The following is a 23,707-nucleotide window of genomic DNA, read 5'->3' as shown; positions in this document are numbered from 1 at the left end:
ATTAACATTGAACTAAGCAATGTGATTTTAAACAGGATAAGGAAGGCTTCTTCAGAACTGAACTTAGCCCTTTAAAAATATGTATGTGATTATGAAGGTTATTTGTATGAAGTGTGTGTGTATATATATATATATAAAACCCTCTAAATTCAGATTCTGCTGATGGTATTTTATGTGTGCTTTTAATAATTCAGAGGGCCACATCGTTCAATTAAATGGCTTCAGTGTGGGCTTCTGATAAAGTAAGAATGTTACAGGGTTTAGAGAGCCAGCCAGGCAGTGCAGCAGCTATTTACTTCCAAATGCCAGTTTTCTAAACTGTTAAAACTCTAGGGGAGATGAAGGGAAAAAGCAAATAACTACTGAATTTGGTAGTGAAACAGCAAAAAATCGGAGCGTATCAGTAAGAAAGTCATGATGGCAGAAGGATTACTCTGTAGCATCCAGTCATTTTACCACCTGTAACACATGAGTAATTACCTAAATGTTACCATCAGTAAAGAAAACATTTCAAAAATGTGTATTTCTGCAATATTCCTTAAACTGAGTAGGCAGAAGGATAGATTTGTTTCAAAAATAGCAAAAAGTGGAATGAATGTAATCACCAAGTAAATCCACTGAAGCAGTGTCTTGGATTATGTCTCGAACACTGTCACCTGCTGTAGTGGATCAGGCTGTTGTGTGCCTCTCGCTTGTTCTTCTCTCACCTCTGTATTCAAGTGTTTTTTGCCATTGGAAGTCTTTATTTGTTAAAACAGAAAGTGGGAACAAAAGAATAAAGAAGTATCTGTCAGTTAGCTTTCTGTATTATTACTTTGATCAGCAGAGAAGCGCTGTGTGACTTTTAACATACAAATACATGAAAGGCTGAATTCAGTGGTTGAGCTCTTCTCTATTCAGTATGCCTGTGTAACACTTATTGAATTTGTTACATTTAAGAATATTGTTAAGCTCTCCTGTGTTTATTTGTTTATTCAGTAAGTGGGATGCAGACGAGTAACTGTTTGGAAGATGAGAGTAATTAACTTTATATGTACAGGAGCCTCATGGGACAACTGAAATAGGAAGACAAGCAAAAGCATGTAATTTTGTACAGGTGAAATGCAGAGTACTTACACTCTGTCAGCACAAGAAGGACTTTATTAAATGCAGAAATGTAAGGTTTCATGATCTGGGAAGTAATAGTTAAGAACATATACGTCTGAAACAAGTACGGATAAGACAGGTACTTAGCCTGTACACGGGCTAAATGTACACGCTTCGCGAAGTGTACACAGCAAGGGCAATTAATGTATTAAACTACGGGATGAAACCTCCTCTTCACAGTTACTGCAGTCATTGCACACAGAGGGTGTTATCACTTGTTTCCACATGGGCCTGGGAACTCTGTGCAGTAGCAATGAGCCACTTCTGCGAAAATGTCATAGTTTTTCGAACTGCTAAACACATCTGATAGCATCTTCTTTACATAGGGTCATATCTTACAAGTAAAGAAATAGTCTTCTGCTGAGTTCTCAGCAGAACTCAGAGCCAGACGAGCCCCCTTGCCTGTTGGGCAGGGGCGCTGCTCCGGTCTGGTGGATCCATGTAGACCAGCGCTTAGGCAGGTGTGTCTGGGCAGCTGGAAAAGTATCCAGTTACTCATTTTAGATCAGGAATACGATTGTGTTTGGTTTGTCTCTGGCCTGTTTGCTGTCCTGCAATTAAAAACTTGGCCTCAAATCGATCTTAATTCTTTCCCTTTTATTTTGTTGTTTAAGCTTGTATAGTTTTGTGAGGGCAAGGGTCACTGGGGTGCAAAAGAGGACATTTGGTTTGTTACCTTCCTTGGAGGCGGTGCATCCTGATAAAGTCCTGTGTGCTTCGTGCCCATTGGAGCACATTTCTTTCCTGCAGTGTCTCGAGAACAGACAGTGCCACTAAATGTTGTGTTTTGGGAAGGAGGTTTTCCACAAAGAGCAGACAGGTGCAAGATGCCTTGTGGTTGTGAGTAAAATCATTAAACGGTGGTTCCACATAACATTTTGCTTGGGAAAGTAAAATAATACCGCGTTAATGTAACACATGTTCTTGTTGACAGATACACTTTGAAATGGAGTGGTAAAAGGGATCACTGTACTTTTTCTGGCATGATACTAGGGATTGAATCTTACTCCTGTAATATAGATCATTTTTATTGGTGATCTGAAGGAAAACCACTTTCACCTTCTTGGTGTCCTTTTCTATCTCCTGAATGATTTCATTTCCTGAAGTTTCATGTTTCCTCTCATTTTCTAACCACTTTTACTTTCTTGGAAGACAGTTTTTGATTTTAGGGTGTTTTTTTTTCAGATGGCTGTTAAGCAATATGATGTATGTAAATGAAAGTTTTTTTGAAAAATTGAAATTTAATGCCCTTATCATAGGGAAAGCTTTCAGGTTCCTTGTTCTGTCTGTTAACTTCTGCTGGAAATGGGTATTCGGTAACAGAGGTCAATCATTCCATTGCTGTAAGGTGTATGAAGATCTAGCATATATAAAGTTGAATGTAGATAGCTTCAGTCTAAAAATAATTTTAAAATTAGGCCTGTTATCCCATCTAATGATTTCTGGCATGTTGTTTATTGTGTATGGGTAAAGATGTTAATTCAAGGCTAGGTGTTCCTTAAGAAATAATAAAATTTGTTCTTGTTCAAGCACAGCCGTTAGTCTCAAGGTGATGATCACTTATAGTTTTTTGTAACTTCAGAAGTTCTGAATCTGTTCTGTAATTTTTGAGGGTAAAAGACTTAGAAAAAGTTACCTCCTGGTTTTCGGACTGTATACGTGAAGAGAACAATCTGAAGACCAGATACTCAATCTGTGTTTTCACTTACATAAGCCTAAAACAATTCAGTCATTAACAATTTAATAATTGAACAAATATAAAATGTGTTGCAGTAAATTAATGAGAAGCTTGCTTCAGGTTTTGTAGTATTTTTAAGAAGTGATAGAAACCAGAGAATCCTTCAGCGGAACAGTTAGTCTAAGTCTTTTAAAAACTGACTGGTTTTATTTTTGTCCTCCACCAGAAGCAAAAGCTTTACGCATTTATTTATCAGTAAGTATTATCATATTCAGGGTATTAACAGCACTTCATACAGTGACAACTGTGGCTTTGGAAATAGTTTTAAATTATCTTTATAATTATAACAATGATGGCATCCTTTATAATCGAAGAAAAACAGAATTCCAGTTGACAGAGGTATGACTGTTACAGCTGTTAGGACATCTTTTGTAGTTGAAGGAAAATAAAATGGCAGTTGGCAGAACAATAAAATGTTTTGATAGCTTTGTTATTAAAGTACATATTAGGCAAATATTGGGGTTTTTTTTAAGAATGTAAATTCTGATAATATAATAAATTAAAATATTCTGATAATAAATTAAAATCAGGCAGGCTGTTTTTACTAGTTGAAAAAATCAAGCTAGACTATACTTTAAATTTGTAAATATAAAAAGTATCTAGATTGCTAATTATGTGTTACTTCTTCAATAAAGATAACGAATTTGAGAATGGAAGTGGTTTTGGTCAGGTGTTTGCAGCTTGTTTGTCAACAGGTAACAGTATGTCTGAGTGCTGTAAGAGTAGCATTGCTTTAAAGTAAATGAAAAGTCTTACAGCTATCCTGCAGACTACAGGTGGGAACTGAGTGGGAAGACCAGAATATTTTCAGGAGTTCTTCCTTCTTGGACTAAGTTTATATAGATGATTCAACTTAAGAATGATAATTTAATTATTTCCATTCAAGTTTCATGGTGCACAGCTGCCCTCTGTTCAGAGCTAAACATGTTATCTTTAGAGTTGAAATTACTTTAGATGTTCAAGGACTGGCTTCATTGTAGTTTGCATTTCTCTGTCATCACTTGGTTTATCATACTACGTCAGTGCAGTGCTCATTCCTATCAAACAGCATCCACCAAATCATAAAACAGAAAACCAAGCTATGGTAATATTTTGGTGTTTAGTGTGAATTTCTGTTTGTTTGTTTAATATACTTACTAACTGCAGCCTAAGCTTTTTGCCCAGAACTGCCTCAGTTACGTGTTCTGTGAAATAGTAACATTTGGTGTAGGGTGCCGATTTGGTGGTGACTGTTGTTTCTTTTTAACAGCTGTGTGTTCAGAGGCACCTGTGCATGAGGAGAAGTTTGTTCTATGGCCTCAGAGCTGGGTGCCAGGGAGGATGGCAGCTGCTCAGAGCTGGCAAAACCCCTTTATCTTCAATATCTGGAGAAAGCTCTGCAACTGGATCAGTTTCTACGACAGACATCTGCCATCTTTAACAGGAGTATATCCAGGTACCAAAACCTTTTCCATTTTCCCTTGAGAATGCAAAAAAAAGATGCATTTTTATTATGTTGTTCCCAGTCAACATCATATTAAGGATTTAGTAGCAACTTACTCATTGTAAACTGTTCTCTTCAGATTTTGGGCTGTGCTTCTCTTAGCTCACACTGAAAATTCAGTGTGTACACACAAATTAGCATGATGTTTGAAAGGTCTTTTTTGTAGCTGAGTGGCCAAAACTTTTTTTGTCTGTAAAAAGTAGAATGAAGAAGCATAAGTTGATTTTTTCAGGGATATAGTCAGTAAATTAAATGCAAAGATTGTTGTCAGATGCAGAATGTATATGTAAGTAAGGTGTAGCAATGAAAAGTGAGTCATCAAGGTCCATTTCTGTCCAAAACCAATTTGCATTTACTTTCATCAGTGTTTTGGAATTGTAGAGTTACAGAACTGATAACTGTATGGTTAATAGATAATACGTATATTTACAAGCATGTAGTAAGATCCACACAAGGTGTAGAAAATGTATAGCTTGTACATGCACGGTAGTGCTGAGGATGATGGTAATTTGCTTTAGTTTGACTTGATACTAGTTTCTTGCTTGGTTCATACTTCTCAGATACTTGCTGAGGAGTTAACAGGAAAGTATTAACAGCAATATTTCTACTGTGTAAAATTACATCTAAAGCTGTCTCAATTCTCAAACATTTAGGCAAATGACCACATGTAAGAAAGTTGCATGGGCATCTCCTCTTCCGAATATTTTAATTTCACCGTCACTATATTATGTATCTTCTTGCAGCGATGAAAGTGAAGATGGATTGGATGACAATCCTTTGCTGCCTCAGTCTGGGGATCCCCTGATGCAAGTTAAGGAAGAACCTCCAAACTCTTTGCTTGGGGAGTCTTCTGGAGCAGGGAATTCTGGGATGCTGAACACGCATTCCCTGAATGGAGTACTGGAGCCAGGTAGGCATGCGCTAGGTTGAATCTCTGCTTTCTTTGGGAAAAGCTGGAAAAAGTATTATTTCTTGAGAGGTTGTCTTTTTTTTTCTTCTAAACAGAACCAAAGTCTGAAAAAGGGAGCATGTATAACTTTTCCAAACTGAAGAAGAGCAGAAAGTGGCTGAAGGTAAGAATATTGGAAAGAAATACAGCCATTATGAAGTTCCATTAGATACCCTGTAGATGGTGGTGAGCGATTCCATCTTGTCATCTGGTGTAGATCATGGTGTAGAAACATGGAAGGAAGCGGGTGGCAAGAAGAAAATAAGTTGAGCGCCAGTCAGAGCATTATCACAAATTATCACAAATACAATTCCCAAATACACTGTTTACAGTAAATTTGTCATCTCAGTAGTCTTGTTTAATTCTGCTTTACGTGTACTACCGAAAGCTCAGAAAGCTAGACTATGTGTTTTAAGTGCTGCCCTAAATAATGTGATGCAATTTGATTGATACAAAATCTTACACTGAAAAAGAGACATAAGGTGATACAGAGATGTGGTAATATCTTGTGTTGCTGAAAAGAGGGCTCCAGATGAATCCTTCAGTCTTGTTCTATATTGGCTCGCTGTTTGCTGCACTTTTCTTTTGAGGTAACTTGAGCTAGTGTCCCTTGTGAAGAAGAAAAGGAATGGGGTTTTTTTGGGATTTTCTTTTTTGCATTAAGAAAAAACACTTAGCAGAGGAAAAAAAACACATTCTACAGAGGCTTCTCATCTTGGAAATGGAAAGAAGGAAGAGTATGTGATAGTTGATAATGAATATTATATTAGACTTTGGGTAGAATAAAGTAGAATTTTGTATCTTTCATTTTCATGTAGCAAAATGGACAAGTAGGTGTTTCAGTTTTGGTGAGCAGCAGCATTTTAGTTAAATTTCACAATTAATATACATTCAGAAACTTGAAGTAATTTTAGTACACTGTCCAAGTTAAAATGATGTATTATGAAATATATTAAATGGACATTTGGGTCTTAGCTGAAAATTTCTGTCTGAGCGCATTACAAGGTCCAAATGAGGATGGAAGGAGAGAGTGGAATGGTGGCTTTATGCCATCTTTGCATTTTTATTGTACTGTAGCTTTCTCTACTTAGTAAAAGCAGGTTGCCGAGAGGTCAGACGAGCCCAACCTGCTGCAGCTGATGCAAGTGGAAGTGGTAGAATAGCAGGATGAACTATAAATGGGATAGGAAAGCACCTGCAACCATACATCACAGAATTCCCCTGATGGTATCCTGGATTTTCTCACTGCTGGATTCCAAAGTGACTTAACTATCACCAAACTAACAGAAAACTGCCTCCTCCCAAATCAGAAAGCGTTTATTGCATTCAGTACTGCACAGCACTGTACCTCAGAAAACTTGTTTTCCATTTGAGGAGTTTCAGATGGAAGACACTTTGTAAATGCTAAGTATTGTAGTTGGGCCAGTCCCACAGTCCTTTAATAGGTAAAGGTTAAAGAGTGCTTTGAGCAAATAAGCAATTCAGTATAGGGACTTGAGATTGTTAAATGAGTTTCCATTTATTCTTGTTAAGAGTATCCTCCTGAGTGATGACTCCAGTGACACAGATTCGCCAAGTGATGAGGATGGAGAGGAGGAAGAAGAATTTTCTCTTTCAAGGGAGGAACTTCACAATATGCTGCGATTACACAAATATAAGAAACTGCATCAAAGTAAATATAGCAAAGACAAAGAGGTAAAAATCCAGAGTTTTTACATCACCGTAATTTTTATTCTTTCTTTTAACTCTCTTAACTGCTCTTCCATTTTTATCAAAAACCATAATATTTTGTGGACTCAAAAGTATTCTATTGTTTGGTAGACGTAGAACAATCTTAACATCAGTTTCAGACAAGGGTTACATAATTACATTCAGACTGAAAAGCTGTTGATGTGTAATGTTGAGAATCTGTCAATAATTTATGTAGCTGGTACTGGCACATGTGTTATATATGGCTTCCACAACACTGTCCCAGTCATTAGAGCAACTATAGGGTGCTAGAGTGCAAGATTTGGGTAATATATATGAAAAATAAGGTGCTGTGGATTAAATTCTAATACAGGCAGTAGCTGCTGTTTAAGACTAAAACTGTATTATTTAAACCTAAAGCAGTATATTTGCATCATCATTGAGGTGACAAGTAGTAAGATGATGTTTACTTCTTGAAAGTTCCTAGTTTTCTTCCTTGTCATTTTCTGTCATTCTTTGGGGTTTTACTTGACTTCCTTTTTTCCTTTCTTACCTTTCTTTTTTTTTTTTTAATTTTCTTCTAATCTCTTTTTTTTCCTTCTCATAAGAAAATAGTCTGCCACATTTCTGCATTTTTCTTAATGTTAGACCAAATTCAATTACTGTTTTGATTCTGCTAATAATATATTTCTTCAAATTATAAGGGATTTTGGAGAAATTTTCATTGCTGTTTTGAATTGTACCAGAAAGTAGTCTCAGATGAAGGAAGTCATCCTATTCTGCTATCAGAGGATGGGTCTGAAATTAAAATTTGTCTTCTTGTTTCATATGCCTTTGAAATTTCTCCAGAAGAGTGAAGAAATATTTTCGCACCCAGGTCTTTGCTTCTGTTCACTTCTTTCCTTTGTTTACTTGTTAGGTTCTAAACTGAGATTGTGTTAGCTTCTTGAAATATTACATAACTACACAAATATTCATACACCAAATTTTTTACACAGATCATAACTTCAGTTAGAATTTACACAAATATTTATTTTCAGACTAGTAAGAAATAATATCCAGTGAAAATAACCAGGGTATTGTCAGATCAGCAGTACACAGTTATGAGGGGGGAAACACATCTGTCCAAAAAAACTTGTTTATGCTGATGTTCTTACCTTTCAGAAATCTTTTATTAACTTATTAGTGTGCATAGGTTTTAAAAAGTTGATTTCTGCCCTGTACTATCTTTAATTTGCCTGTTTATACATAATCTGTATATAGTTCTTTAATATTTCAGTTGAATAATGCTTGGAATGTACTGACTTTTTTGGTAATTTGGGGAAAAAGTGCAGAGGCCGCTATATTTTTACTTGACAATCTGAATGTTCCAAGTTGTTTGTCCTTGTGGAAATCTTTTAAACGCCTTTTATCTAAACCCATCCTTTTACATCCTTTGGAATGATACGATAAAACACGCGTGTAATTTGGGAATGCAAGCAAAATAAATAGGAGGTCTGTAATTGGACCACTTCATGTAAAGCGCTGTCTGTCTGGGCAGCACCCCTATGGAAGAGATAGAGCAGTGTGTTTTGAAACTGTAAGCTTCACTGCCTGCTCTTCCCATCTTCCTTAACCAGGTGGGCTTGGCTCCCTGTGTAGAACTTGGAGGCCACCTCTGGGAGCAGTGGTTTCACTTTGGACGCTATGATCCTTAATAACTATGCTAAATATGGAGAAGTGCATGTTTTCTGATATCTTACTTATGATCAAGATCTGAACTTGTTTACTGCTATCTCTGTTATCTGCTCTCTCTGTTTTCCTGTACCTGTGCTCATTTGTGTCCACTCCAGTTGCAGCAGTATCAGTACTACAGTGCAGGACTGCTGTCTACACACGATCCTTACTACGAGCAGCAGCGCCACCTGCTAGGGCCCAAGAAAAAGAAGTTTAAAGAAGAGAAAAAATTAAAAGGTAAAGTCACTTGCCTTGTGTTTTTAAATGGCTGCTGTGATTAAACTTCTTTCCTACATTATTTCCTTTGAATAAACATAAATATTCAGAACTTTTGGGTTTTTCGTAGAAATACCCGGTTCTGTCAAAGAAAAAATCTTCAGAAAATATTGTGTTTTATCTTCTGGCTTCTAGAAAGCTAGAGTGAAAAAAAGGTGTGTGAATTGAGAGTTCGTGGCTTTAGATTTTCTTTGTGGACCTCTGAATCTAGAAGTTAGAGTTATGCAGTAAGTACCTTGTAGCTTTAATCATTGCTTCAGAATCCATAAATACCATTGCATATCATGGTCCATTTACTCGGAGTTTTTTGAAAACATGGTAGTTCCTTGAAAAATGTAAGAACTTGTCTGGTACCTGCTGCACTTAACTCCTGCATATGTAATTGTAGTGAACAAGAAATGATAGGGAGTGAAAATGTTTTCTGGAAATTAGAGTGAACTCAGAATTGATGTCCAATGTGAGTTAAAATAGAATTACTTCTGTAACCTCTCAGCTGGAGTTTCTCAGATGCATGTTTGCCAGGAAGTACAGTTTCCTTTCTTGATTGAGCTGGCAGCAGCTGTAAATCTGTAAGGAAGCAGGAAGAGAAGTGTATGAACTGTCAGCATAAGGTGAATTCTCTCTAGTGCAAGTACTTAAGTTTGAGCTGTGTTTTAAGGGGGCTATTTTGGGCTTCCTTCCTTCCTATCTTTCTGCAAGTTCCTTTAACAGTGTATTTTTTTTCTCCACTAATCTTGCAGCATCCATGATTTTGTGTACTCACAAAGAATATTTTTAATATCTGATACGAGTGTCAGTTTCCTCTGAAAGCTAGTATCTGTAATACATGATAATATGCCAATCTTTTTCAACTGCTGAGAAGTTTGGTTTGAGACTTACCCTACCAAATGCTAATGTAGTTACCTTTAAATGTCTTACCTTTACATGTCTTTAAGTAGATTTTTACCACAGAGCAACAAACATCACACCAAGTCCCAGACATTATAATTCCGAAGACATGTTTCCCTGGGTGGAAAAATTAAATAGGAAAATATTTCTGTTATAAAGTAATGAGGGAATATGTAAAATGATAAACAGGTGGTACCAGAACTGGCAAACATGGATGAGTTTGACTTTTTTGTTGGTTCCACACATAAATTGACTAGGATATTTTACTCAGGAAAGATACCTGACTAAATGTATCCCAAAAATAAAAAAATAAATTGACTTTTATTATCATTGTTGCCATGCAGGCAAGTTGAAAAAAGTAAAGAAAAAGAGGAGACGGGATGAAGAACTCTCTTCAGAGGAGTCACCACGACGCCACCATCACCAGACCAAAGTTTTTGCCAAGTTTTCTCATGATACACCACCACCTGGGTCCAAGAAAAAGCATTTGACTATTGAGCAACTTAATGCACGTCGGCGGAAAGTGTGGCTTAGCATTGTTAAAAAGGAGTTGCCAAAGGTGAGCTTGGTTAATAGCCCTGGATCTATGATGACAGCAAGAAAGTGAAATAGAAAATTAACTTGGTGGGGAGTTGACACTTGACAGAACATAGTGAAATAAGATTTTTCTGGTGGTCATTAACAACCAAACTGATATTATCAGAGAGGGACCTGGGGTGTTGACTGACAGCCAGCTGAACAGGAGCCAGCAGTGTGCCCAGGTGGCCGAGAAGGCCAATGGCATCCTGGCTTGTGTCAGCAATAGCGTGGCCAGCAGGGACAGGGAAGGGATCTGACCCCTGTACTCGGCACTGGTGAGGCCGCCCCTCGATTCCTGGGTTCAGTTTTGGGCCCCTCACTACAAAAAGGACATTGAATGACTCGAGCGTGTCCAGAGAAGGGCAACGGAGCTGGTGCAGGGTCTGGAGCACAGGTCGTACAGGGAGCGGCTGAGGGAACTGGGGGGGGTTTAGTCTGGAGAAGAGGAGGCTGAGGGGAGACCTCATCGCCCTCTACAGCTCCCTGACAGGAGGGTGCAGAGAGCTGGGGATGAGTCTCTTTAACCAAGTAACAAGCGAGAGGACAAGAGCTAATGGCCTCAAGTTGCACCAGGGCAGGTTTAGACTGGATATTAGGAAGCATTTCTTTACAGAAGGGGTTGTTGGGCTGCCCAGGGAGGTGGTAGGGTCCCTGCTCCTGGAGAGGTTTAAGAGTTGGGTCGACATAGTACTGAGGGATATGGTGTAGTTGGGAACTGTCAGTGTTAGGTTAATGGTTGGACAAGATGATCTTCAAGGTCTTTTACAACCTAGATGATTCTGTAATATTCTGTAATCTGTAAGTAAAGTGTAGGTTGAATTTCTTATCACCAGTGATATCTAAGTGGATCAGTGCAGTGCTTTGCCACTGTTTTCATTTGGCTATCCCACCCTTTTCTATGAATAGTACAGTAAACTCTAGCAGATACTCCTTCCAATCTACAGGATAACAATGCAGAGCAAACCAGTATCTAGGTTTTACATAAAGTTCAGGAAATGAGTGTTTCGATTATGATAGCATGTGTGTTTTTTGAAACATATTTCAGAAACTCTCTGGGGAAGCATGTTTGTATCATATAGAACGTTTGAAATAGGCAGCTGGGTTCACTGTTGCTAGTTTTCTGAGATGTGATCAGAGTGGACCTTACAACCTGCTTCGTGGAGTTCACAGTTAAGAGGTTTTGAATTCTAGGCAGTTCAATATGAGTGATGGCTGTATCATCCTTTATAAGCTTAAAAGCCAGGCAAAGAGTATGTGCAGTGTGATAAAAACTGTTTTGATCACATAAAGAACATGATCTACATTAATTCTTAACATTTTTGGGGAACAGTGGAAATTTTTGTTGTTCACTTCAGTGATAATAGTGGAATAGGAGAACCCTGCTTTGTGATAGTAGTAATTACAAGAAACAATCATGAAAAAGGAGTTGGTTTATATGCTTCCTTCGGGAGTTGGAATACATTTGTGTATGCCTTCAATAATTAAGGATGAAAAGCTGTTTTGGTCAAAATAAAAAATACTTACAAATACTTGTACCCAGTTATACAGTAGTGTGCATGACTGAAATTGGCACATGTATCTGCTGAGGACTGGACAGTGATCTTTTGAAGTACTGTGAAACCATTACCCTTGTAACTAATTTTAAGATAATATTCTTTTGTAGGCATATAAACAAAAAGCCTCGGCCCGCAACCTTTTCCTAACCAACAGCAAAAAGGTAAGTTGCTTTGTTTTACACTGTTAACGTGTCCTGGATGTAAATAAGTAAACTGTAACCTCTTTATGTTTCTTCTGTGTCTTACAATACTTGACTATGCTAGCAGGGTGGTATAGGAGAAGTAATTTGTGATTTAGTATAAGGCTTCTCATTTTTTAGATGTGTCATTTTGGTGTGTTTTATAAGGAACAGATGAGCGTCATGAACTTTTCTCGTGAGATCTTTTTGACTTTCGTAAGATTTAGTTTGTGTATTTTTAATTTACTGATCTTTGATACAATAAATTAATGACTTTGGTACACTTTGTTGGCTTTTGAACTGCCCATCTATCCACTAACTAGAATTTGCTGGTTTAAGCATCCTTGCTTAAATAAAGGAGCTCTTGGAATATTAAATGTGTTCATTTACATAAATATGTATAGGAGCTGAGATTGAAAATCTTTGTTTTCTGCTTAAGTGATTGAAAAAGGAGTTCATGTCATCAGAGTCTTCTCTAAGAAGTGCCATTGTCTCTACCTAGAAGGCTTTACTTTAGGAACAGGTGGTAATGGCTTTCTGAGCATTTTTTCAGGTGTTACGCTCAAGTGTCTAATTCATTTATAAGGTTAATGTAAAGGTAATAAGGTATAGGGCTTCATCAGAGACAAGGTGATGTAGGAAATTTTCCATTCTGTCTATGCATTATGAAGAAAGGGAGCATTTTCTGTGTAAGGAATGCAGTAAACAGGACCCACATTTATATATTTAAGAAACTTTGCTGTAGGTAGTTCTTTCCTGTGGTACTCCTTAGCTAGCAGAGACTGGATTTCTTTCTGATGTCTGGACAAATAGCCTGTGTTTACTGTGTTTGTAGGTATCACAAGTTGCATTTTAGCAAGTGAGTGATGCAGCAGACTTAGAGGTTTGGAAATTTTCTTTTTTTTTTGTTTTGATCATTTGAAATCTGTGTTAGAGTTGTTGACATGCAGATTTTAGTGGAGGAAAACAACCTGTCACAAACATCAAACACAGCAATTTTGACCGTTATGACAGTGGCATTAATATATTTATACTAGAATGAAAAAATTATGTTGTATTATCCTTCTTGAGATGGTAGAAAAATCATAGGATACTCCTTTGCTTTTCAGTGTATTTAACATGAATGGGACTGTGTTCCACCAATACTGCTATTGCAGCAGCCTTATTAAAGCAGTGAGTAAAGAACCCCAGAAAAGTGTCTAGAATAGGTGAATCAGAGCTGCAGTCTGGCCTTGAGCTGTGATCTCCTGAGTCCCTTTCAAGGATCTCCCCACCAGAGCAATGCTTTTAAGTACCATGCCATGCTGAAACTTTCTTCAGGTTTTGTCTTCACCATCTCAGGAGGTTTTTGGAAGTTCACATTCTATTACACCATTTCAGAAACATTACTGCTGAGTAAAGTTTTTCTTCTTCTGAAGGATCAGACTTGGTTATAATTAAATTTGGTGTTGTTTAAAATCTGCCATTTTACCACTGTTTCCAAAACCTTACTTCTCTCTAGCTTGCCCATCAGTGTATGAGGGAGGTCCGTCGAGCTGCTATCCAGGCCCAGAAAAACTGTAAGGAAACTCTACCACGGGCACGTCGTCTTACCAAGGAGATGCTTCTCTATTGGAAAAAGTATGAAAAAGTGGAGAAAGAACATCGCAAACGAGCTGAGAAGGAGGCTCTGGAGCAACGCAAGCTGGATGAGGAGATGAGAGAGGTACAGCAAAAACACAGATAGCTGATAATTAATCTGTTGAGGAGACACAGAAGTGACCAGATGAGTTTCTAAATCCAAGCCATGAAATTCAGTCATGTGTTCTGTTCCAGCAGTAATTCATGTCTTCCTTCTGCTATCTTAAAATTCTTTACGTAATTCTTCAAATGTTAGCTAGAGGTTATAAAAAAAGCCTTCAAACTGTGTGAATTGTTTATAAGTGACTAAAATGGAGGAAGGGCTTAGAGAAGCAGCATGTGTCTCAAAGACATAACTCAGTATTGATAAGGGCCAACCTTCTGTGATGGTTTGTACATTGTTCTCAGTCTAGAAGGCAAGCCACCTTTCCATTCATACTGAATTTTCCTCTTTTTCTTCCCCCCGCCTTCTTTTCCCCTGCTGTAAAAAGATATTGTATGTATGAGGCACAGAATTTTTCTGTGATTGCTTTTTTTGTTGGCCAAGTGACAGCTTCATGGACTCCCTTACAGAGTAATAGGGGTTGAATTTAAGAAAAAGCTTCCTTGTCAAAGCTCTGTAGTGGATTTGTGGTTGTTAACCTTACATGTGTGGTAATGAGCTAAGGTTGAATCTTTAGAATACCTTATGTTTAGCTTTATGCTTAAATTATGCTTTTGTTTATTGTGTCCCTCTCGTGGGTGGGCCCATATAAACCTCATGGAAGTTCAACAAGACCAAGTGCAAGGTCCTGCACATGGGTCAGGGCAATCCCAAGCACAAATAAAGGCTGGGTGATGTGTGGATTGAGAGCAGCTCTGGGGAGAAGGATTTGGGGGTATCAGTGGATGGAAAACTGACTGTGAGCCAGGAATGTGTGCTCACAGCCAGAAAGCCAACCATGTCCTGGGCAGCAGGTTGAGGGAGGGGATTTTTCCCCTCTACTCTGCTCTTGTGAGAACCCCCTGCAGTGCTGTGTCCAGCTCTGGGGGCCCCAATGTATAAAGGACACGGACCTACTCAGGCAGGTCCAGAGGAGGCCACAAACGTGATCAGGGGGCTGGAGCACCTCCCCTGTGAGGACAGGCTGAGATAGTTCGGGGGGTTCAGCCTGGAGAAGAGAAGGCTCTGGGGAGACCTTATAATGGCCTTCCAGTACTTAAAGGGGCTACAGGAAAGGTGGGGAGGGACTCTTGATCAGGGGGTATAGGGATAGGATGAGGGGTAACAGTTTTAAACTGACAGAGGGCAGATTTAGTGAGACACTGGCACAGGTTGCCCAGAGAAGCTGTGGCTGCCCCCTCCCTGGCAGTGTTCCAGGCCAGGTTGGACGGGGCTTTGGGCAACCTGGGCTAGTGGAAGGTGTCCCTGCCCGTGGCAGGGGGGTGGGACTAGATGATCTCTAAGGTCCCTTCCAACCCCAACGATTCTGTGATTCTGTAATTCTTGGAAATTCATAAGCATTTTGTGAAGGTTTTGGCTGACTTAGATTAATAGACAACTTAAAGCATTTTTTTAAACGAGAACCTAAAAATTAACAGAATTTCTCCAATGTCTTGCTGAATGCCAAACAGTATCTCAGCCGTATTACCTAGTGATGTATTTCACGTATTCTGCCATAATTCTCTTCACTAGTAAATAACAGAGCGTTGGAGTTAGGTAATTGCGAGAACGTTTTTGTAACTGTTCCGTGCTTTTACTGTAGATGACTAAAATCCTGTTTATTTTTTTCAACCTTTTAATTTTTTCACTGTAAACAAAACCTCTGAACTTTCTTTTATTAGATTATAGTGTTCTTTGCCATGATACCTGGATTTAAAAGAACTTTTAATTTACAACAATTTTATATTTTAATATAGAAGTTTATGGTCATGGTCAGTGTTCTTATGTGCAACTAATATTCTAGCATTTTCATATCGGTGATGTGCATAACAATCTAGATTAGTTATTGATATATTATGATATTTAATGATATTTTAGACATGAAAATTTTGTCCTGGTTTTTTTCCCTCTTTATCTGTTTTCTGTTAATGCTCTTCTCTTAGGCTAAGAGACAGCAGCGAAAACTGAACTTCCTGATCACACAAACTGAATTATATGCCCATTTTATGAGTCGTAAACGAGATATTGGGCATGATGGAATACAGGAGGAAATCCTACGCAAACTGGAAGACAGTTCTACCCAAAGGCAGATTGATATTGGCGGAGGAGTAGTGGTCAACATCACCCAAGAAGATTACGGTAAACAATTAATCTACAGTCCTTCCCATGCACTTTTTTTTAAATTTACTGTACTCCACACATTATCATGCAATTTAGAATTTCAAGCACAGAATCCTTCTGTGTAAAAAGCACTGCTATAATTACTGGAATTTATGTTAACTTGGGTGGTTACTGCTGCGGAGCTCTAACATGGAGATGTTGTTTTCAGATAGTAACTATTACAAGGCCCAAGCTCTGAAGAATGCTGAGGATGCGTACCAGATTCATCAAGCCCGGGTATGTATTTTTTGTATCCATGAAGTAGAAGAGAAAGCAGAGTCATTTTAGAGGCCACAGAACAAAGATCTTTCATAGCAGCCAAGTCAAGTATTTCGGTTTAATCCTGGATGCCAGATGTGAATTTAATTTCATTGCCACTTTCTGTGCTAAACAGGTAGAAATTCAGAATAGAAAGAGGAATAGGCTTGTTTTCTCTTAGTTTCTGGCTGAGATGCTATGTTTTCATGTGAAATGTAAGGCCTTTTACTATGCAGTTTCTCGATAAGTTAATATGTTCATCATCTTATGCATACTTTCCTCTTCCTGTTTAGACCAGATCATTTGATGAAGACGCAAAGGAGAGTCGGGCAGCTGCTTTACGGGCTGCTAACAAGTCCGGTACTGGCTTTGGAGAGAGTTACAGTTTAGCAAACCCATCTATCCGAGCAGGAGAAGATATTCCACAGCCTACCATTTTCAATGGAAAACTGAAAGGTTACCAACTGAAAGGCATGAATTGGCTGGCCAACCTATATGAGCAGGTATCTTAGTACATCTTGAAAAATTTTAAAACTTCTAGGATTATTTAAGTCATTAGAGTAAACTTGGTAAAAAAATTACTAGTTGTAAAAATAGACTGCATGTACTCAATCTGTAATATCTTCAGAAGAAAGGAAAATATTTTGTAAGACACATATTGGTGTTTTCGATTATTTAAGAAAGAACAACTTTGAATGGGGCATTAAGTTCAAGGTTCTTAGTGGATGTTTATACAACTGTATCACTTGGATTATGTGATGAGCGGTCTTTTGCTGCTCGGAGCTGCATACTGTTTCAGGCTTGGGTCAGCTGGTGAACTGCAGGCAGCCTTGTCCTTGTGTGTGTAACCCAGTTTGCAATGTGATAGTGAAGTGCAGACAGGCTGAGGGGAAAAAAAAATCACACTGAGAAATGAATGAAAGTGCAGCTGAGATAAATTATCTCTTACGAGAAGTTTTAAGAGACAGTAAAGTGTTTCTGAGTTGTTGCAGTGGGGCTGCTCACCCTAAATTTACTGGCAACCGTTCTGGTAATCCTATATGGATTAAAAGGAGTAAGGTGAAAGTGTTCATTTATGGATCTTTTTCAGGGCATCAATGGAATCCTGGCAGATGAAATGGGTTTGGGTAAAACAGTACAAAGTATTGCTCTCCTTGCACATCTGGCTGAGGTAGGTGAATTATATCTTATTCCTGGTCAGTACACTCGATAGAAGATGCATGCTTTTCACATGTTGAAAATTAATTCTATTTTATAAAGCTTAAATGTCTTTAAAGGCATTTTGCCCTTTGTTTTAAAGCAGAGCCTTTGAAATGGGTGTGGGGATGTGTGTTCATGTATATAAAAATAACCCGAATTTTCATTTATTTATAGAATAACAACTTCTCACTTGCACTGAATGTGAAAGCCTGATGAGAGCACAAGTTGTACACTTCAGGGTTCGCTGAGTTTTACAAATCAGACTTGTAGAAATGAAGCACAGATTCTGAGCTTCATGACAATCATTGTGGATTTCCATATTTTGGCAGGGTATTTTTAGGAAGCATAGCGATTCTTCTGTGCCAAGGCAGACAGACAAAACAGAAAAAGCAACAGGAACTTCTTCATACAGAAATGGATTATTTTTATTTTTTAAAAAAAGGCTCGATTGGCATCCAGACACTTGCCTTAAATAGGGGGTATCAACCAAGTGATATTGAGAGCAGAATTAACTGCAGTAGTGACCAAATGACAATTATGTGCATTTGTTTATGTTCCTTTTGATACCGGTCCACTGGCACTATCAACCACAACACTGGAAGGGTGTGCAGTGCTGAAGGCTCTTGAGCTAATCTGTATAGAAGGGATAACAGATAGGCTTGTCTCCCTGCTGCACTGCAACTTGAGATTTTTGGAAGCCTGCACAGGGCTTTTACTTTTTCCGGCTCTTCATTATGCAAGCCAGCTTGTAACTACTAATACACCAATGGATCAACTTAGTTATGTGATGGAGCAAAGCTTTCCAGTGCCACCTGAAGTTCTTTTCCTCCCCAAAATGATAGGGCTGTTAGTACTTGAAGGTGGCAACTTTCAGAAACAAAGGGGATTGTTCTGGGAACAACTTTGCTGTTATGAAATTAAGTCTTATTTGAGCATTAGATCTACTCTATTTGATACTGTTTGACATCCTGCTGTGCTGGGAGGATTTGCTATGTTGGATATCGTTTGCTCATTTAGTAGTTGTAAAGCTGTATCAAACTGTCTCTGTATCCCTTTCCCTTAATTATTTTGTGGGTCTCTTTTTAATTTTTATTTTTAATGTGTGTATTCCAGAGAGAGAACATCTGGGGACCTTTTTTAATAATTTCACCTGCCTCTACTCTTAACAACTGGCATCAGGAGTTTGCCAGATTTGTACCTAAATTTAAGGTAATAATCATGTGCAAGAAAGTTCTGTTTTCTCAGAAGCAACTGCTTTGTTCTCCTGAGTTCTTTGCCGCATGTGGGTGCCTAATGACCTTGGAATTTGAAACTCTGTAATGAGCCTGAGTCTGATACTTTTCCATTATCTGTTTTTTCTGGAGCCTTCAGTTATCTAGGGTTTACAAATGTTCTTACTCTAGTCACATGATTTTCATTTTGCATCAGCTTAAAGATACCTTCTTGTGTCTTTAAGCTGATGTGTGTGAGGAATTGAAGTGGGTCAGGGAGATGATGTTCACTTCTAATGTGTGGACCTGGCAGTAAATTCAGGAATAACATTTCAGTCTTACATAATGTCTTTAGGGTTAGAGCAGTATTTCCAGTCATTTGTATCAATTTGAGTAAGATAAAGATTGTATGTGAACAAAACTGAACTCTAAACAGATTAGAGGGAGAGGGTATGCAGTTATTATTGCAGAAAATAGAAGAACCATAGACATGCAACCAGTAATCAAGAAAAGATGTGAAGCATAAATAGATAAGAACAAAAATATTAGAAGAAAATAAATTGAGTTCTTCAGGTATATTGTAAATGTGAAAGCATAGTAAGTAGAAAGCAAGGAACAATCAGTTACTGAAAAACGAGCTGCCTATCTGTTCCCCAGTGGAAAACATTGGACTGTTGCAAAGGAAGATTTGGAAAGAATGTGTACTGCTGAAACAGTGTTGAAATTTTAGAATGAAAGATAGGCAAAAGTGTCAGAGGCTTGCAGTTATATCTGCAAAGCAGAATATAGTTTAAATAGTTGAGTTGTTAACGTAGTAACCTTTGATATGAAGAGGTCTTGATAATTTTTTTTTTAAGCATCTGATTTTCTTTTTTACAGAGGACAGTAAAAGACACCTAGTTATAAGTAACCAGTATACCAGTAACATTCAGGCTAATTGTTTGAATGTCTTGGTTACTTGATAAGGTGGAGGAAAATACTTTCGAAGTACTACTTTAAGTAATACTTGATTTCTTGGTGTGGGGTAGGGCAGTATTAAAGGACTTCGCTTTTACCAGATAGCTTGCTCTGCAGATCCCTGGTGAGACTGTATGTGGGTTATGGTGGTGTATAGTTTGAGGTATCTATATGAGGAGAAGTTGTGCTAGAACATAGTTCAATACTGGATGATTTGAGTATTTTGGGATAAAATGGGATGTGTATAATTTTGGGATATACTTTGGGATAAATTGGGATTACTGAGACTTCAAAGAAACCGATGAAGAAATAGAAATGCTTAAATTAGTGAGGAATTAATTAAAAAAAACCTAAAAATAATCCATCTATGTATTTGCATGGTCCAAAATAATAAGGGCCCTGATGAAAAACCCTGGAGTAGAAAACATTAGAGCAATTGGCCATTCTACCTACTTACTTACCTCTTGTATCAGTTTATTGTATAGAATAGGCAAGCAACTGTTAATTTCTCGTTCTTATAAATGAAATACAGAAAAAGTTTTAAAAATGCAGTTAGGATGCTTGTGAAAAGATAATTTTCCCTTTTGTGACTTGAAAAGAAAAAAGTTTCTGTCATTATATAGCTGTTCTTTGGGTTTATTGCATAGTAATGTTTACCTCATCTGTGGAACAGAACTTGTTGTAAAAAGTTTCCTAAACTTATGATTGTCACATGTTTACAACTTTAATCAATCTTTTTCAACCAGTTTTGTTCCTGCTTCTAATCATACAGAAATGTGTAGTCAGTCATGCTTGTAGTAAACCACAGTGAATTCATTTCTTCAGGTCCATGGCAGAAAATGTAAACTCAGAGGCAAATCACTTTTTTTATTAGCCTGTTTTTTCACTAGTATCCTTATTTCAGAAAAGTTTGAACAATATTCGACTAAAGGCACTTTGAAATTTGGAGCTTGTCAGTTGACGCATGGAGGCGTTTAAGATTTCACAACCTCAGAAATCAGCATTCCTCGCTTTGTCTCTAGTTGTGTGTAGTCCTCTCGTCAGACAGAAGATGGCAGTACAATATTATTAACCAATAACTCTGCTTTCCGTGCAGGGCAGAGATCTGTCCTGAGTAATGGAACCCATGAAATTCTGAGCTATAAATGGATTAACAGATTCCTCTGGCAGCAGTGCTTGCTGTTTAAAACTCTTATATTAAATATGTCCAGACCAGATGTTTTAACTTTAGCTCAGATTTTGGGGTGCAGTTCTGAAATACAGGGAATATTAAACAGGAGAAAATCCACTAGTCCTGTAGGGTTAACTGTGGCGGTGGAGGAAAAACCTCTTTCTGCCATAAGCAAAGTATCATTTTTAATTTTTAGAAAAAAATTACTATAAGGTGTAACGTGCTACTGGGCATTTTTGCAATTCTCAGCATAACTTGATCTAATCTTTATACTAGACATAAGTTGTTTGATATCTTTGCCTGCAATGCTCTGTTTGTAAATGGTTTTAAGTGCTTTCTGATTTTTCTTTCTGTTAAGAAAGATAATTTCCCTTTTCATTGTTTTTGAGAAAGACATCTGTCTTTCTCGTTTTGTAGAATATATAGTATAAAATTCTAGAGCAGGTATGTCTTTATTTGAAAATAATACCTTTCTACTTCTTTACTGTTCCAGGTGCTACCTTACTGGGGAAATCCCCATGATAGAAAGGTGATCAGGAAGTTCTGGAGTCAGGTAACAGTAGCACGCTCGTGCGCTTTGACCATCTTTGTTATTTGTGCAGAAACTGTTGCTACAAGCCACCAAGCTAAGCAGCTTGTGGAGACAGAGTTCTGTTTCTTCATCCATGTAGTAGCGTTTTCATTAAGATAATGAGGTAGAAGGCTTCTCTTGTGCTGGAGAGCAATCCAGTACAGGGCAATTTAGGGCAGTATGGAGTTCAGCGGAAGAAACCAGAGCTCTGTAAATAAAGCAGGAAGTTTCATTGTCAAGGACTGTTTATTCTATTTGGGTAACCTAACCCAGGATGCCCAAGTCTAGCATCCCTGCAGGCCTGTCAGATTGTTCCTGATTTATCAACAGCATCTTGCAGGGTTCAATGCCTGAGTCTTGTCTGGCACATTAAGAAACATCTGAAGTTGTTCAAGGACTAATGGGCTGAAGTCCAGATCCACCAGTTGAATAACTGTGCTGTAATTAATTTTAAAAGTAGCTGAGGAAAAATGCAGTAATAATGAAAAAAGATTGTGAAACAGAGTCTGAAATTACAGTATACACAAGTGAACTCTTCACGATGTATTTACATAATGTGGACATTTGTTTCTTATTTTGTGGTTGTAGAAGACATTGTATACTCAGGATGCTCCTTTCCACGTGGTGATTACCAGTTACCAGCTAGTAGTACAGGATGTGAAGTATTTCCAGCGAGTGAAGTGGCAATATATGGTGCTGGATGAAGCGCAAGCACTAAAGAGTAGCTCCAGGTAATAAATTAACTGGAAAGAAAAACTTCCCTCTCTGTCAACCTCATGAAAACATCAGGATTACATAAATTGATAGAAGTAAAAATTGACATATATAAGACCCTAGTGTCTAACCTAGTTAAGTATCTAACTTAGTTAAATATGTGTATAACTCTGTGACACTGGATTGATCCACTAGATTTTCCTTCTCCAAATATGTAAAATGTAATTTAAAAGTAATTAAATTTAAAAGTAATTGTGGAGCAGAAACTTCCATGGAGTACAGAACAGTTAAACAAAACAGTCTGAAATGCTGTTCATCTTCTTTCCTGGCTACTCACAGAATTCTGCCTGGTGAATACTCTGTAGTCTTTAGCATATATTGCTTATATTGGCTCCATTAAATGCACTATTTTGATTCCTCCTTCAGTGGCACTTCCAGACACGAATGAAGGTCAGAACCTTGTGAATATTCTTGGCTGCAGTAAAGCCCAATCTTTGCCATAAGACTCAGTGCCAGAAAACTTTCTGTTTGTTTTCAAATAATGGATTGGTCCGTCTTTATTTCTGTAATTGCTTTCCCATAACCTTTGTCCGGGTTATCACTGTACACAGTAAGTTGGACTGCTTTAGGTGCAGACTCATTCTGACCAAAGTCTGTCTCTTCAGTGTTCCTTGGAAACTGCCCCTCTTAAGTGTGTATATATATATGTATAGCTCAGCACTCCTGCCACAGTAGCCCATACAGTTAGTGTTGTAAAGTCTGAAAAATAAATAACATTCTGGTTCATAAAAATTTTCTTTCAGGAAGTTAATCTAATAATGAGATTTTATTAGTGTCCAAGCATTTGTATTAAAAATGAGTAAAAAAATACTTAGAAAAATAAAATAATTTATGCACGTTTCTTTGTAATTTGTAAAAGGCTACTTCTTCCTGTAATTGTCTTTTGAAAGACTGGAGAGTAGCTGTGATAGTTTAACTCAGTGACCTCCAAAAATTATTTGGGAAGGTCACTGGAAGCAATTGGTCTTAAAATTCCTTTTGTTTCATATCCTTCTACAAAAAAACAGTTTTAATGATTTTTCTTAATTTTTTTCATCAGTGTTCGCTGGAAGATTCTACTACAGTTCCAGTGTCGAAACAGATTGTTGTTAACTGGGACCCCAATCCAGAACACCATGGCTGAGGTATTTGGGAGCTCACAAGAGTGGACATTTCTTTATAAATAACAAGAATATATACTAAATAGATGCGAACAGTTGCGAAACCTGTTGTATTTCTGTGGTTGTGGAATCATGCTTGTAGCAAACGGCTGGCAAACAAACATGGGGTCAGCTCTGGAAGGGGAAAATTGGGAAATGTGTCACACATTCAAATAAAAATAAACTGAAGATACCTAATGAATAGTAATACCTAGATCACAGGACGAAATCTAATTCTTAGGGCTTTTCCTTCTGCTGGCTGTAGTCATTGTGCTGTGTTGCTCACTGCTTTCTAATGGTGTTTT

General features: G+C 37.8%; 1 protein-coding gene across 5 annotated transcripts in view; it reads left to right on the top strand.

The window, feature by feature from the left end:
• Nucleotides 1-23,707, top strand: part of INO80 (INO80 complex ATPase subunit) — a 69,887-nt gene that overhangs the window by 4,242 nt on the left and 41,938 nt on the right. For 3 of the 5 annotated variants that reach the window (XM_074909540.1, XM_074909541.1, XM_074909542.1), the window contains exons 2-17: nt 4,134-4,319; nt 5,111-5,277; nt 5,373-5,440; nt 6,850-7,011; nt 8,838-8,958; nt 10,230-10,444; nt 12,128-12,181; nt 13,701-13,904; nt 15,905-16,100; nt 16,291-16,358; nt 16,673-16,882; nt 17,470-17,550; nt 18,693-18,788; nt 21,412-21,471; nt 22,078-22,220; nt 23,303-23,387. In XM_074909540.1, coding sequence (XP_074765641.1) covers nt 4,177-4,319; nt 5,111-5,277; nt 5,373-5,440; nt 6,850-7,011; nt 8,838-8,958; nt 10,230-10,444; nt 12,128-12,181; nt 13,701-13,904; nt 15,905-16,100; nt 16,291-16,358; nt 16,673-16,882; nt 17,470-17,550; nt 18,693-18,788; nt 21,412-21,471; nt 22,078-22,220; nt 23,303-23,387 — 2,073 coding nt within the window. In that variant the 5' untranslated portion in view covers nt 4,134-4,176. Of the gene's footprint in view, nt 1-5; nt 4,320-5,110; nt 5,278-5,372; nt 5,441-6,849; nt 7,012-8,837; nt 8,959-10,229; nt 10,445-12,127; nt 12,182-13,700; nt 13,905-15,904; nt 16,101-16,290; nt 16,359-16,672; nt 16,883-17,469; nt 17,551-18,692; nt 18,789-21,411; nt 21,472-22,077; nt 22,221-23,302; nt 23,388-23,707 lie in introns of those variants that run through there. The other 2 variants (XM_074909543.1, XM_074909539.1) reach the window with 2 other exon arrangements.

This window comes from Athene noctua, chromosome 6 (assembly GCF_965140245.1).
Source record: "Athene noctua chromosome 6, bAthNoc1.hap1.1, whole genome shotgun sequence".
Taxonomy (NCBI): domain Eukaryota; kingdom Metazoa; phylum Chordata; class Aves; order Strigiformes; family Strigidae; genus Athene; species Athene noctua.
This window is presented reverse-complemented; position numbering and strand designations above follow the sequence as displayed.